Here is a 14502-nt window from a genome sequence, read left to right as displayed (position 1 = left end):
ATTTGGATTTATTTGCAAACAAACTATTATCAGGAAATCCTTAACTCAGGTAAAGTGTGTCCTGGGTACTTGGATATCGTAGTGGTGATGGTAGTATCAAAGAAAAGCAATAATTAACCTTGGACAGTTCTGAAATTTGTCTTCTGTGGCTGTGTCCACATGAGAAGCTTACTGTTTAGTAGTTTGTTACTATTGTGTAGTATTGTCACAGGGCACGGACCAGGATACAACGCACTGCACAGTAGTAATGAGTTACCACACAATCGACAGCTCATTACTTCTAGTCATTTAGTACTCGGTTATACAAGTACTAAATGACTGTGCAGTAACAACTGCATAGTCGGCGTCTCACGTAGACATGGCCCGTATTATCTAAAGAAGGTTGTAACCTGAGCCTGCATCTTGCTCATGAATTCAAATCAATATATACTTTAGCACTGTGTAAAATCCTGCTCCTAAGTATATGGCCTCAGAAAGGGATGTTACCGGTCAATCTTGCAACATCAAAGAGCGTTGTTGATTAAAAACTCAGGGGTAAAACATGAATTCACTGAGTTTATTGATGGTCCAGTGGGAAGATGAGAGGTCGTGACCATTAGTAAAGGCAAAGTGTGTGCAAATCCAACAGGATAGACGATTCAGTGATATTTTGCACCAATAAGTCACAGTGGCTTTGATTGCCTTCGTAAGTGCTGAGCACATCTGAAAATGGTGCTCATGGAGAAGTCAGGTTTTCCTGTGCAACAGAGTGGCATGTATTCATCGGCAAGTGATATTCAGTGCATGGGGTTAAAGTGCTAACCAAACACGCTTGGAAAATTGACATTTCTTTGACGAACATTTGGAGCAGCTTTTTGGGAAACACAGCCAAACAGCTCTAGAATCAAGTGTTGCCCTTGGCAATGCCCTCAGGGAAAATTAAATCACTGCTTCTTTTTTGGAAACTCTTTGGAAAGGGACGTAGCAAAAAATACCATCTTTTCACCCAGACAACATGCAATTTTTTTCTCCCCCCAAATTGGAAATCGGTGTATGCATATATGCAAGGAAACACAGTAAGATCAGCCTTTGCTGGGTGAAAGTGAAGTCTGCATGCACTCCCCAGGCAGCAGACCACTGAGCAGGCTTGGCTCCCTAGCTGCTGCTATTCAGTTACTTCCTGCAAGGAAGGATATTTTTTCTTTATCCTGCCTTTCAAAACAAGGTGGGCATGTCAACACATTGCCCTATGGTGATGTTGTTACGGCACCGTGCTTTAGGACTTCCTTTTGGAGGAAGCACATGTACTGCGCCATACGCACTGTGCATAGTTATTTTTAGCAGCTACTTTGCCATAGCGGTGCGCTATAACGGGGGAGCACGCTGCTACGGCGAAGTAGCTGCTGGTCACGTGTAGACACCTGTGGATACCACATCACCATAGTGTATCGCTACGACAATGTAGCATCACGTGTAGGCATGCCTGGTGTGTATCATATTCTAGGGTGGATTGTATATGAGAAAATATGGTAAGTTCCCTTGTGATTTATAGAGCTGTCAGTCTCAAGAAACCCAGAGGGCAAATGAGACCATTAACAGGCCATGGGAACGTGGCCGAGTAGCATACAGGATGCCTAAAAGGCTGCTACGGCTTCACGACTCCAGTGTCGCATCCTCCAACCCCAAGGCAAGCTTCACCAACAATTGGAGAGCTCCCTAAATGTCTCACAACGCATCCTCCAGGACCAAAGTTGGCCGTGCTTCCAGGCTGGCATACTGCAATATGAGAACTAACTTCCCCCTTTTTGGGGACAGGTCCACCCTTGGGGCAACAAGCTACACCTCCACAAAAACCTGGGCCTCCTGCAGTGCTCGCCACTGTCCTGGATTGGTAACCCCAGCTTTGAGAGCTAAATCCATCACTTCGGGAGCTGAGCCCTGCGTATGGAAAGCAGCCTACACCTTCCTGGACGCGTGGCCTCACCACAGAGCTCGCTCTTCTTCTGGGTTGGACCCCTGTGCTTCTGGAGCTCAATCCCCTTCTAGGACCTCCGATTCCAGCGGCTGACTCAAAATGTTCGGCTATATCACAGGAGCTGGTGACCACAGCTATGAGGAAACAGTCAGCGGTTGGAGCAAAAGGCTGGGACTTTCACAGGAATAATCACCCCTGGAAAATCCCAACCGCAAAGCCTCAGTTTACTTACCTACAGTCACAGGGGTGCCTGAACAGATCCTGGTTGGGAAAGAAAACAGAGAGGAGCACTTTATCCCATTGACTGATGTTGTGTCCAGGAGCTGAAAGTTCATTGTGGTATCACTTCAGCTGACCAGCCCACCTGCTCCATCCCTTTCAGTCTCATAGATTCATAGATTCATAGATGCTAGGGTCAGAAGGGACCTCAATAGCTCATCGAGTCCGACCCCCTGCATGGGCAGGAAAGAGTGCTGGGTCTAGATGACCCCAGCTAGATACTCATCTAACCTCCTCTTGAAGACCCCCAGGGTAGGGGAGAGCACCACCTCCCTTGGGAGCCCGTTCCAGACCTTGGCCACTCGAACTGTGAAGAAGTTCTTCCTAATGTCCAATCTAAATCTGCTCTCTGCTAGCTTGTGGCCATTATTTCTTGGTCATTGCATTGGCATGGGATTTGTTACAGAAAACAGGCTCAGGGTGACCCTAGGCAATGGACCATGCCAGATGCATTGAGGGGCAAAATGATGAGCTCCACATTTTTAGAGCACCATAGTTTCCTGAACTGGCATATCACAATATTCTTCCTTCTGCTTCCCCACCGTACTATACCGTCTCCCCATCAAATTATCTGAGGGACCACCAAACATACAAGTATTATGTCCTCACCTGCTTTCTTCTCCCTCCAGCAATGTCTTATACGTTGCAATCTCAATATCCAGGGCCAGCTTGACATTCAGCAGCTCCTGGTAATCCCGCAGCATGCTTGCCAATTCGTCCTTGGCCTTCTGCAGGGCATTCTGCAACTCCACATGTTTAGCCCGGCCGTCTTGCAGGGTGAAGTCCCCATGCTGCTCAGCATCACGAATATCTGTCTGTAGGCAGCCAATCTGTCATGGAAGAAAATGGAACATATTCCTGAAATGTGTAGGTGTCTTCACTCCGCTACTGAGCGTTGTACCAGTGGATCAGCTTCCCAAGGCTCAGTGCCAAATATGGAAGCAAATCTAGTGTCTCTGAAGCCTCACAGTGTTACTCCAAGTGACTTTCAAAATGTGCTACACATGGATCATAAAGTCAACCTACTTACAGGATGAACAACCTTACTTACTGGTTTGGCACAAGTTTAACATTTCTTTTAGTGGCTTTAAAGACTAGATCCTGGCCAGTTCCCCAATATGCTACAGCACCTCTAAGGCACTTTGAGTCTGAGCCTTGCTTTGGATCCATGTTGGAGGCCATCCTAAGTCAGCCCAACCATGAATGTGCATCTTGTCATCAGCTGGGAAGCCAAAAGGAGCTGATCTGATACAAACTCATGGGCAACTGGCTATGAAAATTGGTGTGCCTGGCTACTCTAGCCCAATTAGCCACCTAGGCTGAGGTACAACTCTGACTTGCTGGCACATTTCTAGATTCTATATACTAACTTCTGTGACCTTAAAGAGATCTTTATTTTAAAGAGAACCACCAAATGCTCCATCACATCAGTGAAGGAATCAAGGGCAAAACTGCATCCGAAGGAAGGAAGCGCAATCTCTGAGCAAGGCCAGAGCTGGGAATGAAAAGGCTCGTTACAATATTAGTGATCTTCCAACTGTTTAGAGTTCAAATTTCCTTCCCATAATTTCAAAACTTTTCATTCTCCTACTTTAGGGGAAGGACCCCACTTTCATTTACTCTTAAGCCCCACCTTGAATTTTGTAAAATCCTATCTTTCCTATGCTGGAGAAGCTGCTTCCAATTCCACTTAGCGGCTGTCTCAAATCAGTCTTGGTTCATGATGCAGGCACCGCAGCAGCTTTTATTGGAAAACCAAGAGTCTTTGATCTCTCCTACCTGCTTCTTCACATTGTCAAGCTCACATTGCAGCTCCTGAATCAGTTGGGTCAGCTGTGCAATCTCCCCCTTGTTGCTCTCCAGATCATCACAGAATCTGCCCCTTTGCTCCTGAAGTTCCTGGAACTGGTGCCCAGAAGTAAGCCAGTAGTTAGTTCAACCCATGTCATCCATACAATGGCCTATATCAGAGCCATGCTATTTGTTACCCACCCTGGTTTGGTACAGAGCGTCCACTTCTTCTTTGCTCTTCTGAGCTATTTCTTTGTAGCAGCATTCGACATTCTTGATGATGTTCTCCATGTCCAGGTCTCGGCGGTTGTCCATTTTCACCATGACAGAGGTGTCACAGAGTTGGCAGTCCATCTGAGCTCGTTCCTGCAGGTCACATACTGGCTTAGGTCCCTCCAGATGCCCTCACCTATATTCCCAATGGTTTACTCAAGGACCAAGCCACTTATCTCACTAGCAGAACCTGTTTTAGGAGTGACCAGCCATATGTACCTGGAGCTTTATTTCAGGAAGGCCACATTAGGCTAAATTAATGCTAGTCCTTCCATGCACGGGTACTAGGAGAGGGAGGCCCATAGCTTAGCCTCTCCCTGGAACAGTCTAATAGCCATTCTGCTCAGTGGGCAAGTTCTGATTTTGCAACTGAAATCCAACATAAAGGGCTTTGCTTTCCAGAAATACAGAACCCTTCTGGAAGAACTGGAGTCAGATCACCTGAATAAGTAGGATGGATCCAGTGCTGCTCAGTTTGGAGATGAGGAGAGGGGTAAGATGGAACGGGACGTATTCTTACCTCTGTAAACACATGGTTCAGCAATTCCAGCTGACTTTTCAACAAATCCACCTTCACCTCTTGCTCTTCCGTGTTCAAAAAGGCATAGTCCACATCCTGAAAAAGAGGTCAGATGCATTCCAACATTATCGCTATCTGAACAGAAGATGATGATGATGCAGGCAAACCTCCTAAAATTTCTCACCTTCTTGGCCAACACAAACCCATGTTCTGCAGTCATCCGCTTATTAATTACCTCTTCATATCTGTTGGAGAAGGGAGAGACAGTCATGGGTTACAGCTTGTTTTGTCAGTCTAGGCAAAATAATCTACACATAGATAATATTTTTCTCCTTTTGCTTACAGTGAAAAAATCCGGTCATTTCACCATCACAAATTCCATGTAAATTGATACGTGATACCACTTACCAAATGGATTTGACAGTGAATCAGTTCCCCCTCCTTCATGTTAGCCAGCAGTTGCAATGAATACACGGAGAAAAAATAGCCCCATGAATCAATAACATGAAGAATTATGTTAGGAACTTTGCAGGCAAATGTGAAAGTGAATATGTTTGAGGTATGCTTCCAGATACAAGCTGCAGTAATAGAGGTAGAAGGTTAAAAATGCATACAGAAGACATGTGAGAAAGGAAAGTGGGGGAAATGCCTTAGCAGACATAACCTCAGACATACATCCTAAATGAAATGAAGATACATAGAGGCCATAGTTTCATAGTAGCTAGGGTCAGGAGGGACCTGAACAGATCATCTAGCCTGACCCCCTGCCACAGGCAGGAATGAATGCTGGGTTCACAAGACCCCAGACAGGTGATCGTCCAGCCTCCTCTTGAATTTGCCCAAGGTAGGGGCGAGGACCACCTCCCTGGGAAGCTGGTTCTAGATTTTGGCCACCCTAACTGTAAAATATTGCCTTCTGATCTCTAACCTAAACCTATTCTCCATCAGCTTATGACCATTGTTCCTCGTCACCCCAGGTGGTGCTGGGGAGAAAAGGGCTCTACCTATTTGCTGTTGATCTCCCCTGATGAGTTGTGATAAAGAATTAGAAGTGTCCGCATGAACCACAGTGATAAGATAGAACTTGACTTTGGGCAAAAATAAATCCTCTTGACTAATTCTCATCATTTCAGTCCAGCTGGACAGATGCTTTAGCAAACACTGAGGCATAGGCGATGCATAGGGAGGATATGGGGGGGCATGTGCCCCCTCTGAGATTGGCTGCTGCCAAAGCCACCGCTGGCTTCTGCGGGTGGTCGCCGCTCACCCCCCGCCTCACACTCCCCACCTCCTGCTGCTGACACCGGTGCTTGTGGTTGCACTTGGTCCCTGCTCACCACCATGGCGCCCCCGCACCCCGCCCCAGTCTTGGGCGGCACCAGGCGTTCATGCACTGAAATAATAAAGCTCAAGGAGTGGAGCAAGGAGAGAAGAAAAACAACCAATAGATCACAACCTACTTGCACCTAAACTCATCAACAAGCTTCTTTGCCACACACTCTTTGTTGGATAGCTGTTCCCTTTCACCCAGCAAACACTCCAGCTGCTTCTTCAGCTTACAGATGTAATTCTCAAAGTACGCCTCAAGAGTTTTCCTGGCGGCTGGCATTGTGTGCTGCTGCAAGAGATTCCACTTGGTCTCCAGCGCCTTGTTCTGCTGCTCCAGACATTGCACCTGTCAACCATAATTCAACACATCTTCAAATGCTCTAAAGTTCCTACCAAAGAACTGACTCTACTAAATCAATACCCTGGTTAAGCTGCCCTATGTGACTCAGAAGCAGAGAATGCATTAGTTATTTGGCAAGATAGGTAGAATATTTGGCACTTTCAAGTCCAAAGAAAGCAGGAAGATAGCAGGTGTTGCATGATAGTTTATAATAATAAATATTTATTCAAATATACTTTAAGTTCATATGGTTTCCATTCCATTCCCTTTCATATGCACATCATGGCATAATAATGAAAGACATATAATTGCTGGTGTTAAACATACAGTATCAAAAACCAACACAATGAATTATAGTATCAAACCATAATGACATAACCCTCATCTCAGGTCTTCTAAGTAGAACTGTGCGTTAAGTGTCACAGTCTTTTATTACCAAGTCATGAATGCCCACAGGGATGGCAAATACTGAGCATCCATGAAATCACAAATGAAGGGTAATCTCGCACTGTTTTCATGGTCATTAAAAGTTGCACTTTTATTATTAATTCACATTTAAGAGCAGGGTTAGGCCTATCAGTTCTGTTCCTTTCAATAACCTGTATATTATATCGATTTTTGCCATTCTTGACTGAAAAGAATAATGCACCTGTTTCTGTTCCAGCTAGAATAATATTGTCACAATAGCAAGAAGACTGTTATGTAGTCTCATTAGAGAAAATGAAAGAATGGGCAATACTTGCTACTGAATACCTTTGGAGAATTCAAGGCAAGAAGGACTGCAAGAATCATCTTGTTTGAACTCTTATAGAACACAAGCTAGAAAAATGTACCCATCAATTCCTGCACCAAACCCATAACTTTTGGTTAAGACATTGAGTACTCTTGAGACTGGACATTCAGGTTTTATTTACAGCCTTCACGTGAAGGAGAATTTCCAAAGGGTTAAAGATTTCAGTGCTCTACCTACAGGCAAAACCCAATTCCAATAAAGCAACCTGCAAGCCTTTCCACTTGTAGCAGGAGGCATTTCATTGAGTCACAAGCCAAGCACACAAAGATCGTGCTCTGGACAAGCAGAAACCTTGTGGAAGGCTGGAACGGTATCCAGGTCCCGATCAGACATTTACGGGATAGGCCAGGATCTTCACTTTATTAGAACAATGAGAAGTTATTTCCATTCTCACCTTGTCAATGAAGCAGGCAAACTGGTTGTTGAGGCATTTCATCTGCTCCTTCTCCTGGGATCGGACCTGATGTTCCTGTGGATCAACTCCCACGCACAGGGGCGTTAGAAGACTCTTGTTAATGCAGACCCTTTGGATACCATCACGCTTGCAAGCAGTGTAGCCTCCCAGAGTACCATAACCTTGAACAGTGCCATAACCTCTATGGCCACAAACGTCTACCCTGCTGTTAACTCTTCCAAATCGTCCAGAGCCAACACCTCTGTAACCTGCCCCCCTGTGGCCTCCGGCACTGTAGCCCTCGCTGAGATATCCAGTCCCATGGGGAAGTCTTCTCATTCCACCCAGGGTACAGGCACTCCTGCTGCTGTAGTCACCCACTTCACATATTCCAACAGGTGGGCACGGAGAGGCTTTATAGGCTCCACGTCTCTCTACGCCACAGACATCAGAAGCTGAACTGAAGCCTCTTTGTCTATTGATGGATCTTGTCAACCTCCCCGGCCTGCTCATGGTGACTTCTTTGAAGATGAAGTGGGGAGCTGTGCTGCAGCAGAGAAGCAGAGAGCAAAGGGTAGTGAAACCCTTCTAGTGTGACTCTGTGACAGCACTCTATATAAATACATGTGTGTGTGACACTGGGCTTGCTAGGGAATTATTTAGAGCTGCAAGGGTTTGGTTTGCCCAATAGCCATCAGGCAAGCCAAACATGTAGCAGGCAAGGCACCCTAGTAAACATGTACCACTTAATGAAATTATAAGGAATTTCAAAATGCTTGGGGTGCAGGTTTGCTCAGATGACAATAGGTTTTTAAAGCATTCTGCTCATTTAGGCTAATTATAGTCCTCCTGATGTTTTGCGGAGGTGTTGGGCTCAGGCCACCTCTTGGGATGGCACAGTATGCAGATGTGGCCTTTAAAGGGTGATGGTTTGGTGTCGGTCCTTTCTTTCACCAAACTGAGAAAAAGCAGCAGGGCAAGACTGGGTAGGCTACACAGTGACAGACTGGAGTCAAACTTGATTAATTGAGGGGAGCTTAACAGGGTCGCAGTTGGAAATCATTGTTTATATGCAAGAGATCAAGGGCCGCATCCCCACGAGCAGGGCCATGCATTTGCAGCAGCACAGGCGGTCGCGGCACAAATTTGTGCCACTGCTTTGTGCTGCTGTGCACACCCCTGCTTGTGCAGTTTGCAGAGGGACATGTTTTCCCACCACCTCATGTGCTGCAGAGGGGGCTGGTGAGGGTACAGGGTGCTTCCATGCAGGGGCTCCACAGTGTGCGGAGATGGGGAAGCAGGCAGCCCTGGGCTGCCTACTCCCCCATCTTCACGTTTATCTGGGCACACAGCATTGTGGTGTGTTTTGTGCCACATTTTTCCAGGGATTTTTTGTGCTATCCTGGTAGCAAATTTTGCCCACACACAGTTTAACATGCAACCTGTGCGGTTTGTGGCACTGCACAAAGGTTTGCACCTGCACCTCTGGATCCAGCCAAAGAGTTGTGACACAAACTCATGGGATCTTTCGTGCTTTTTTCATTCTCCTCGGAGTTCCCTCTGAACGTTGCATCGTTATACCGAAAAATGAGACATCAGGTGAATAATTACCAGTAAGCATTGCAGCTCTCTCTCTGTGGGTTATATAGCGATATGATCAATGCCATCTCTGTTTAGGGATAAAACTTCCCAGGCATCTTCAACAGCTCTTCAGTCACGTTCACTTGACAAGCCTGTCATTCATTAGACTGGGGGTTTAATAGCCAGTCAGATAAACTCACTGAAGAACTGTACCGGGAACAAAAATAGACCATGGAGGAAGTTCAAAACATGTTCACAACAAAGACTAAAGAAGAGGAAAAAGTCATTAGTAAGTTAAAGGAGGGTCATTCAGGTTAAAAAAAATTTCCCCTGAGTAGCTCTTAGCAAATTAATTCATAGGACATGTGGGTGTTAACTTTGAAAGAAGATTATAGGTCAGATGTAGAATGGGTGCCACCCTTGTTTTGGAAGCAAGCCCTTTCAAAACATCACTTGCACAATTTAGTTTGATGTTGGCCACTGCTGCATTAGGTCAAATCATCTTTCCAGCCTCCTACGGCACTAGTAACATTAGGCATGCAGACACAAAGCAAAAGGCTTGTGATCCCACTCTGGTTTCCGATCTCAGCTTACTACGCAGCAGCACGTCTGTTTGCTCAGATTCGGATCATACACCAGTTCCCAATACCAAAAGGCACCGCTCTAGGTGCATAAAAGCCCCACAAACATAATGACAAAAAAGAGCAACAAAGTAGAACCATACTTGTTTTTCTTACCTGTGCTGAAAATCTTTTCTGTTTTGCTTGGGAGTCAGTACAAGACATAAAATTAGGCCCTGGAGGAATTTCTGTGAAGTCAGCTTTTGCAGACAATTGTGTTAGCCACTTGGTAACCAACCACTGTACGTTCAATTAAGCTTTACGTCCCCACTGAGTTTCCTATGGACAAATCTCTGCTTCGGCTGTCTTTGGCATCTCCTAGTGCCTGCTAAAACTGATAAGCTTTAGAGTAGCATTTCTCAACCTGCAGGTCGTGACCAAAAAGTGGGTTGCAAGAATACATGAAAGGGTTGTGAACAACCTTTAAAAAATGGATTCTCCTTTAAAGGAGAAAAACCATGGGTTTCCCCTTGCAGGCTAACAGTTCCAGCTTGCAAATGTCTGCTTTGGGGGCCCCCTGCCCCATCTCCTCCACCCCACATGCTGGGGGCCTGGGGGCAATGGGTCAAGAGTCTGGGTTGAGACTGCCCATCGATGTTTACAAATGGGTCCCAGTACAAAAAAGGTTGAGAACAACTGCTTTAGAGGATGCCAAAGCAGTGATTCTTAACCAGGCATGCCATACAGCGTTAGCTCTGTTAGGTTTGCAAATGTGATTCACAAGATAAACCCAGAGATTTGAAATAGAAATCCATCATCATGGTCTGAGGTCTTTGCAACAGAAAAAAAACCGAACACTCTATTATTTTCCTGTAGTGAAAAAAAAGAGTGAAAACCAAGAGCAGACATTTTGCAAGGGGCACCTCAAGTTTATCTAGGGGTGCCTTGAGTAGGACCACCTTGAGTCTAAAAAGGTTGAAAACCACTGGTCTAGAGGATCAGAATAAGTTATGATTGTCTGGCAATGAGAAGACAGAGCATTCCTAAGAAGAGTTGTTACAGAGAACACCTTATTCACGCTATTTAACCCAAGATGGAGGAGGCTTTGTTATGGTAGCTGCTAAATTAGAACATGAGGAAAGAGAGCTCTTGAACAGACAGGCTGCAGGCTTGTTTGCCCTTCATGGACAAATTTTCTAAGAGACATTTTGATTCTTACGCTGCCCAGATCACAAAAACAATGGGTGCTGACAAAAGTGCAGCTCCCCTGCAGTAACTCATGGCACTTCACAGAAAGCACCATGAGTTACAGTGACATTTGCTGTTGGTTCTGGGGGTGTAAGGGATCAAGCGCCACTTTGGAGCTGATGCAGAAGGCACTGCATGTCTGCAGCCTCTCTCCCCTTGTGCCCCCCAAGCTCCAGTGCTTTCTGCATAGTGGGATGGGGAGAATGGAGGGGAGGGAGCTCCGGGCCAGGGTTTGCCCAGGCTGCACTAAACTGGAGGTGGGTGAATTGTAGCCCCCTCAATCACACAGAAGTAAATTAAGGTGCTCCACTTTAGAGCACCTTCCTCTGAACCTTTATGTAATGAGGATTAATTCATCATGTGATCGGCCACTTTTAAAGTGCTCTGCAGCTGTGCACTTCTGTTCAGGCACGGCTGTAGAGTGCTTCAAGGGGCCAATCAAGTGACAAATGTCATTTCTGTCAGCGCCCAATGAAAACTGCCTGTGTAACTCTTGTTAACTTGGTAGTTAATCCTAAATCCACACAAGAGAGCACAAATAAGACTTTACTAGCTCATAGATCTTTTAAGAAAGTTGTCCATATAATAATGAAATTCTCAAAACTGTTCATTTGTTACTGCTTGGGAGTTTCATACCTGGTTTTCACAGTATTCGAATTGCAGCCTTTGAGCACAAAATACTCAATTAACAGTGAAAAGCATGTACTTTATATAATTATAATTTAAATAAGCAGGATGGGTTAGTTGCCATAAATTAGTTATATAAAGTGAGTCCCCTTACATATGCAGGTTAAGTGCAATGTCATTTAAAACATGAATTTCAGAGGACAGATGCAGTTGTAAATATTTTCAGTTGATCATTTATCACCAGCAATTTTGCAACTGAGGATTTAAGACAAAATGTACTTTTGGCACCCGGCTGAGCATTCATACCAACATTTGCACTGCTGAAAATTGCCAAATATGTAAAACTCCAATGTGAAAATCACCTAAGCAGGACTAACTTTAGAATCCAGAGGATTACTCAAAGCAAGATTGTTAACACTGTTCACTCAGCTATAGTTAACATATGTGCTGTCCGCAAAGATTTCATCCTGGCCCACGGGTGATGATCTATGCTAATTCATGCTGGATGTCCTATGCCACCCTGCAATACCCCCTACGCAGTTTGAGAAGTACTTGGAAGGTACCATGTTTTGTTGCCCAGTATAATCAGTGATCCCGGTGCTACAGAAGCCTCAGTGCAAAGCTCCTTGTTTCAAGACTTCACATCAGATCCAGGACTTTCCTGAAAGTTAACAAGTCAGTGGCTACCAGTTCCTAATACAAGTTCAGTAGATTGATGACTTAGTGATAAATGGTTTATTAGGTCTTTTCAGTAATTACTGCACATTTTGATTCTAAATGTAACAAGCTAACTGGTGCATGCTTGAATTGATGTCTTGGAGGCAAGATACGGACTATTGTATCTTTTGGTTGGGAGGGGGAGGTTGGATAAAATATATTGAAGAGAAGCTATATTCATGAATTAATCCTCGTATCTTCCATTTCTCTCTTTTGCTCAACATTCTTCTTGTATAAAGGATATTTTACCAAAGAGGGATATTTAAAAAGAAGAATACTTCATTTTGAGAGCATGAGTTCCATACATACTCATTTACTGGTAGCCTCTGGAGATATCTCTATATTAACTGATCTCAGGGCATGTCTACACATGCATTTAAGCATGCCTAAATTTAATGCACATTAGCTTAATGTGCATTAAGCGGGTTTAGGCAGGTGTCTACATGTGCAGGCATTAAAGTGCATTTACTTTAGACCCAAGTCAGTCCACACACACAGCGTTAATGCATGTTAATGCGCGTTAATGCGCTTTAACACATCTACATGTGCGTTCATTTTTAATGTGCATTAAAGCGTCACATGTAGATGCACCCTCAGAGTAGATTCCATCTGTGTTAACCTCTTGTACATCATAACCTCAAACAGCCACGTGCTATCTGGTAAATGATATGCAGCATTATTAGCCAGGAGAATAGCAACAGTAGCCATCTGCTTGCATCAGGGTACTATGGCCACCATGCACCAACTCACCACATGTCATTGAGCACATGGGGCATTTGTGTTGGACGCAGATAAGATGCAATTTGGCAGTTTCGTGGGATATGAAGATTCGCAAACCCCATGCATAAGACACTTAGAAATCCCTTGAATGTTAAACAGATTTTGTAGGACACGTCAACATTTTTTACATATTTTTCCCCGTGCAACATAAAACTTTGATATATATTAGCAATGGAAGTTGGGAATTTCAAAAGCTATTCTTACTCAGATGGAATGTAATGGTCATTAGCATCCTTTGAAGTCCCAGCCAGTATACACAACACAACATACACACACATTAAAATTACCCTAAGTGAGTGATGTATATATGTTATGCCTCTGCATAGCAATTACTGCCAGTAAATCTGATGCTGTAACAAAGCGGAAGAATGCTTTGATCTGTCTCGGGGTGGTACCTGCCACCAAAGGACTGTACAGTGGTAGCAAATGAAAGATTTAGGGAGAATCCCAAATCCTGGCATAACAGATCATATCCTTGGCTGTGAAAAGGGAAAGAAAAAAGCATAGAAAAATCAAACGCAGAATAAACAGGAAGATTAGCCATCATTTTCATGTCTTGATTATACCCATATGGAGATGGAGAAATATTTGTAAATAGGATATGCAACATCACTTCAAAGAGAAAGATCAGAATTCTGATAGAACTGATTATTCGGGGGAACAATCCATTTCCAAAATAGGAGAGGTATAGTGCTCATCTCCCGAATCTTTTTGAAAATCATCCCTGTCTAAACCACCTTTTGGACTCTGTGATTCATTTTCTCTGTTCTTCAAGTTGGCTTTCATCACCCTAATCTCCAAACACATCAGCACTTTGTAGATGGGTTGTCCTGACAATTTGTTACATATCTCTATTTGGGCATACAATACAAATTTTTTCCAGCTCCTGTAGCTATCCCTTTGATATGTCCTGAAATCCTGAGCTGCTATTTCCCGGAGTAATATAAACAACTGATCATAATTTTCCATGTATTTCTATAGCAACCCTATTTGCAATAGATTGTTCATTTCCTTAAAAATGTATTTTCGATGCTTTGATATCAGGATGATGGATGTGGTATCAACTTTTTGAGACAGTGGGCAAGAAGATAACAATCTTTTTGTGGGTCTTCACGTTTCTGTTAAATACCAGAGGCAAGATCTTGGTCAGTATAAAGAGGTGGTTTCAAATAGGCAAGACCAGCCTTCACCAGCTGAAGATCGGTTCTATGTCATGTTCTCCGGGCGGGACTGAAAGCCCTGCTCATTTCCTCATTATGGATTCTGCTGAAGAGATACCTTCTAAGCCAAAAACTCACTCTTGCCATGAGGCATTC

The 14502-nt window shown here is 44.2% G+C and overlaps 1 protein-coding gene across 1 annotated transcript; it reads right to left on the bottom strand.

Moving 5' to 3' along the window:
* Window positions 1-535: 535 nt before the first annotated feature.
* Window positions 536-14486, bottom strand: LOC109281561 (keratin, type II cytoskeletal 4-like). The gene is made up of 10 exons (XM_019481054.2): window positions 9285-14486; window positions 7674-8220; window positions 6278-6492; window positions 5002-5062; window positions 4818-4913; window positions 4226-4390; window positions 4013-4138; window positions 2843-3063; window positions 2187-2215; window positions 536-2088 (listed from the first exon to the last, which is right to left on the bottom strand). Exons 1-10 carry the CDS (start codon window positions 9338-9340, stop codon window positions 1625-1627), a joined length of 1980 nt encoding a protein of 659 aa, XP_019336599.2. The 5' UTR covers window positions 9341-14486; the 3' UTR covers window positions 536-1624.
* Window positions 14487-14502: the final 16 nt, after the last annotated feature.

Source organism: Alligator mississippiensis, chromosome 15 (assembly GCF_030867095.1).
Source record: "Alligator mississippiensis isolate rAllMis1 chromosome 15, rAllMis1, whole genome shotgun sequence".
In the NCBI taxonomy this organism is placed as follows: Eukaryota; Metazoa; Chordata; order Crocodylia; family Alligatoridae; genus Alligator; species Alligator mississippiensis.
The sequence above is the reverse complement of the archived record's forward strand: the minus strand, read 5'-3'. Positions and strand labels throughout refer to the sequence as shown.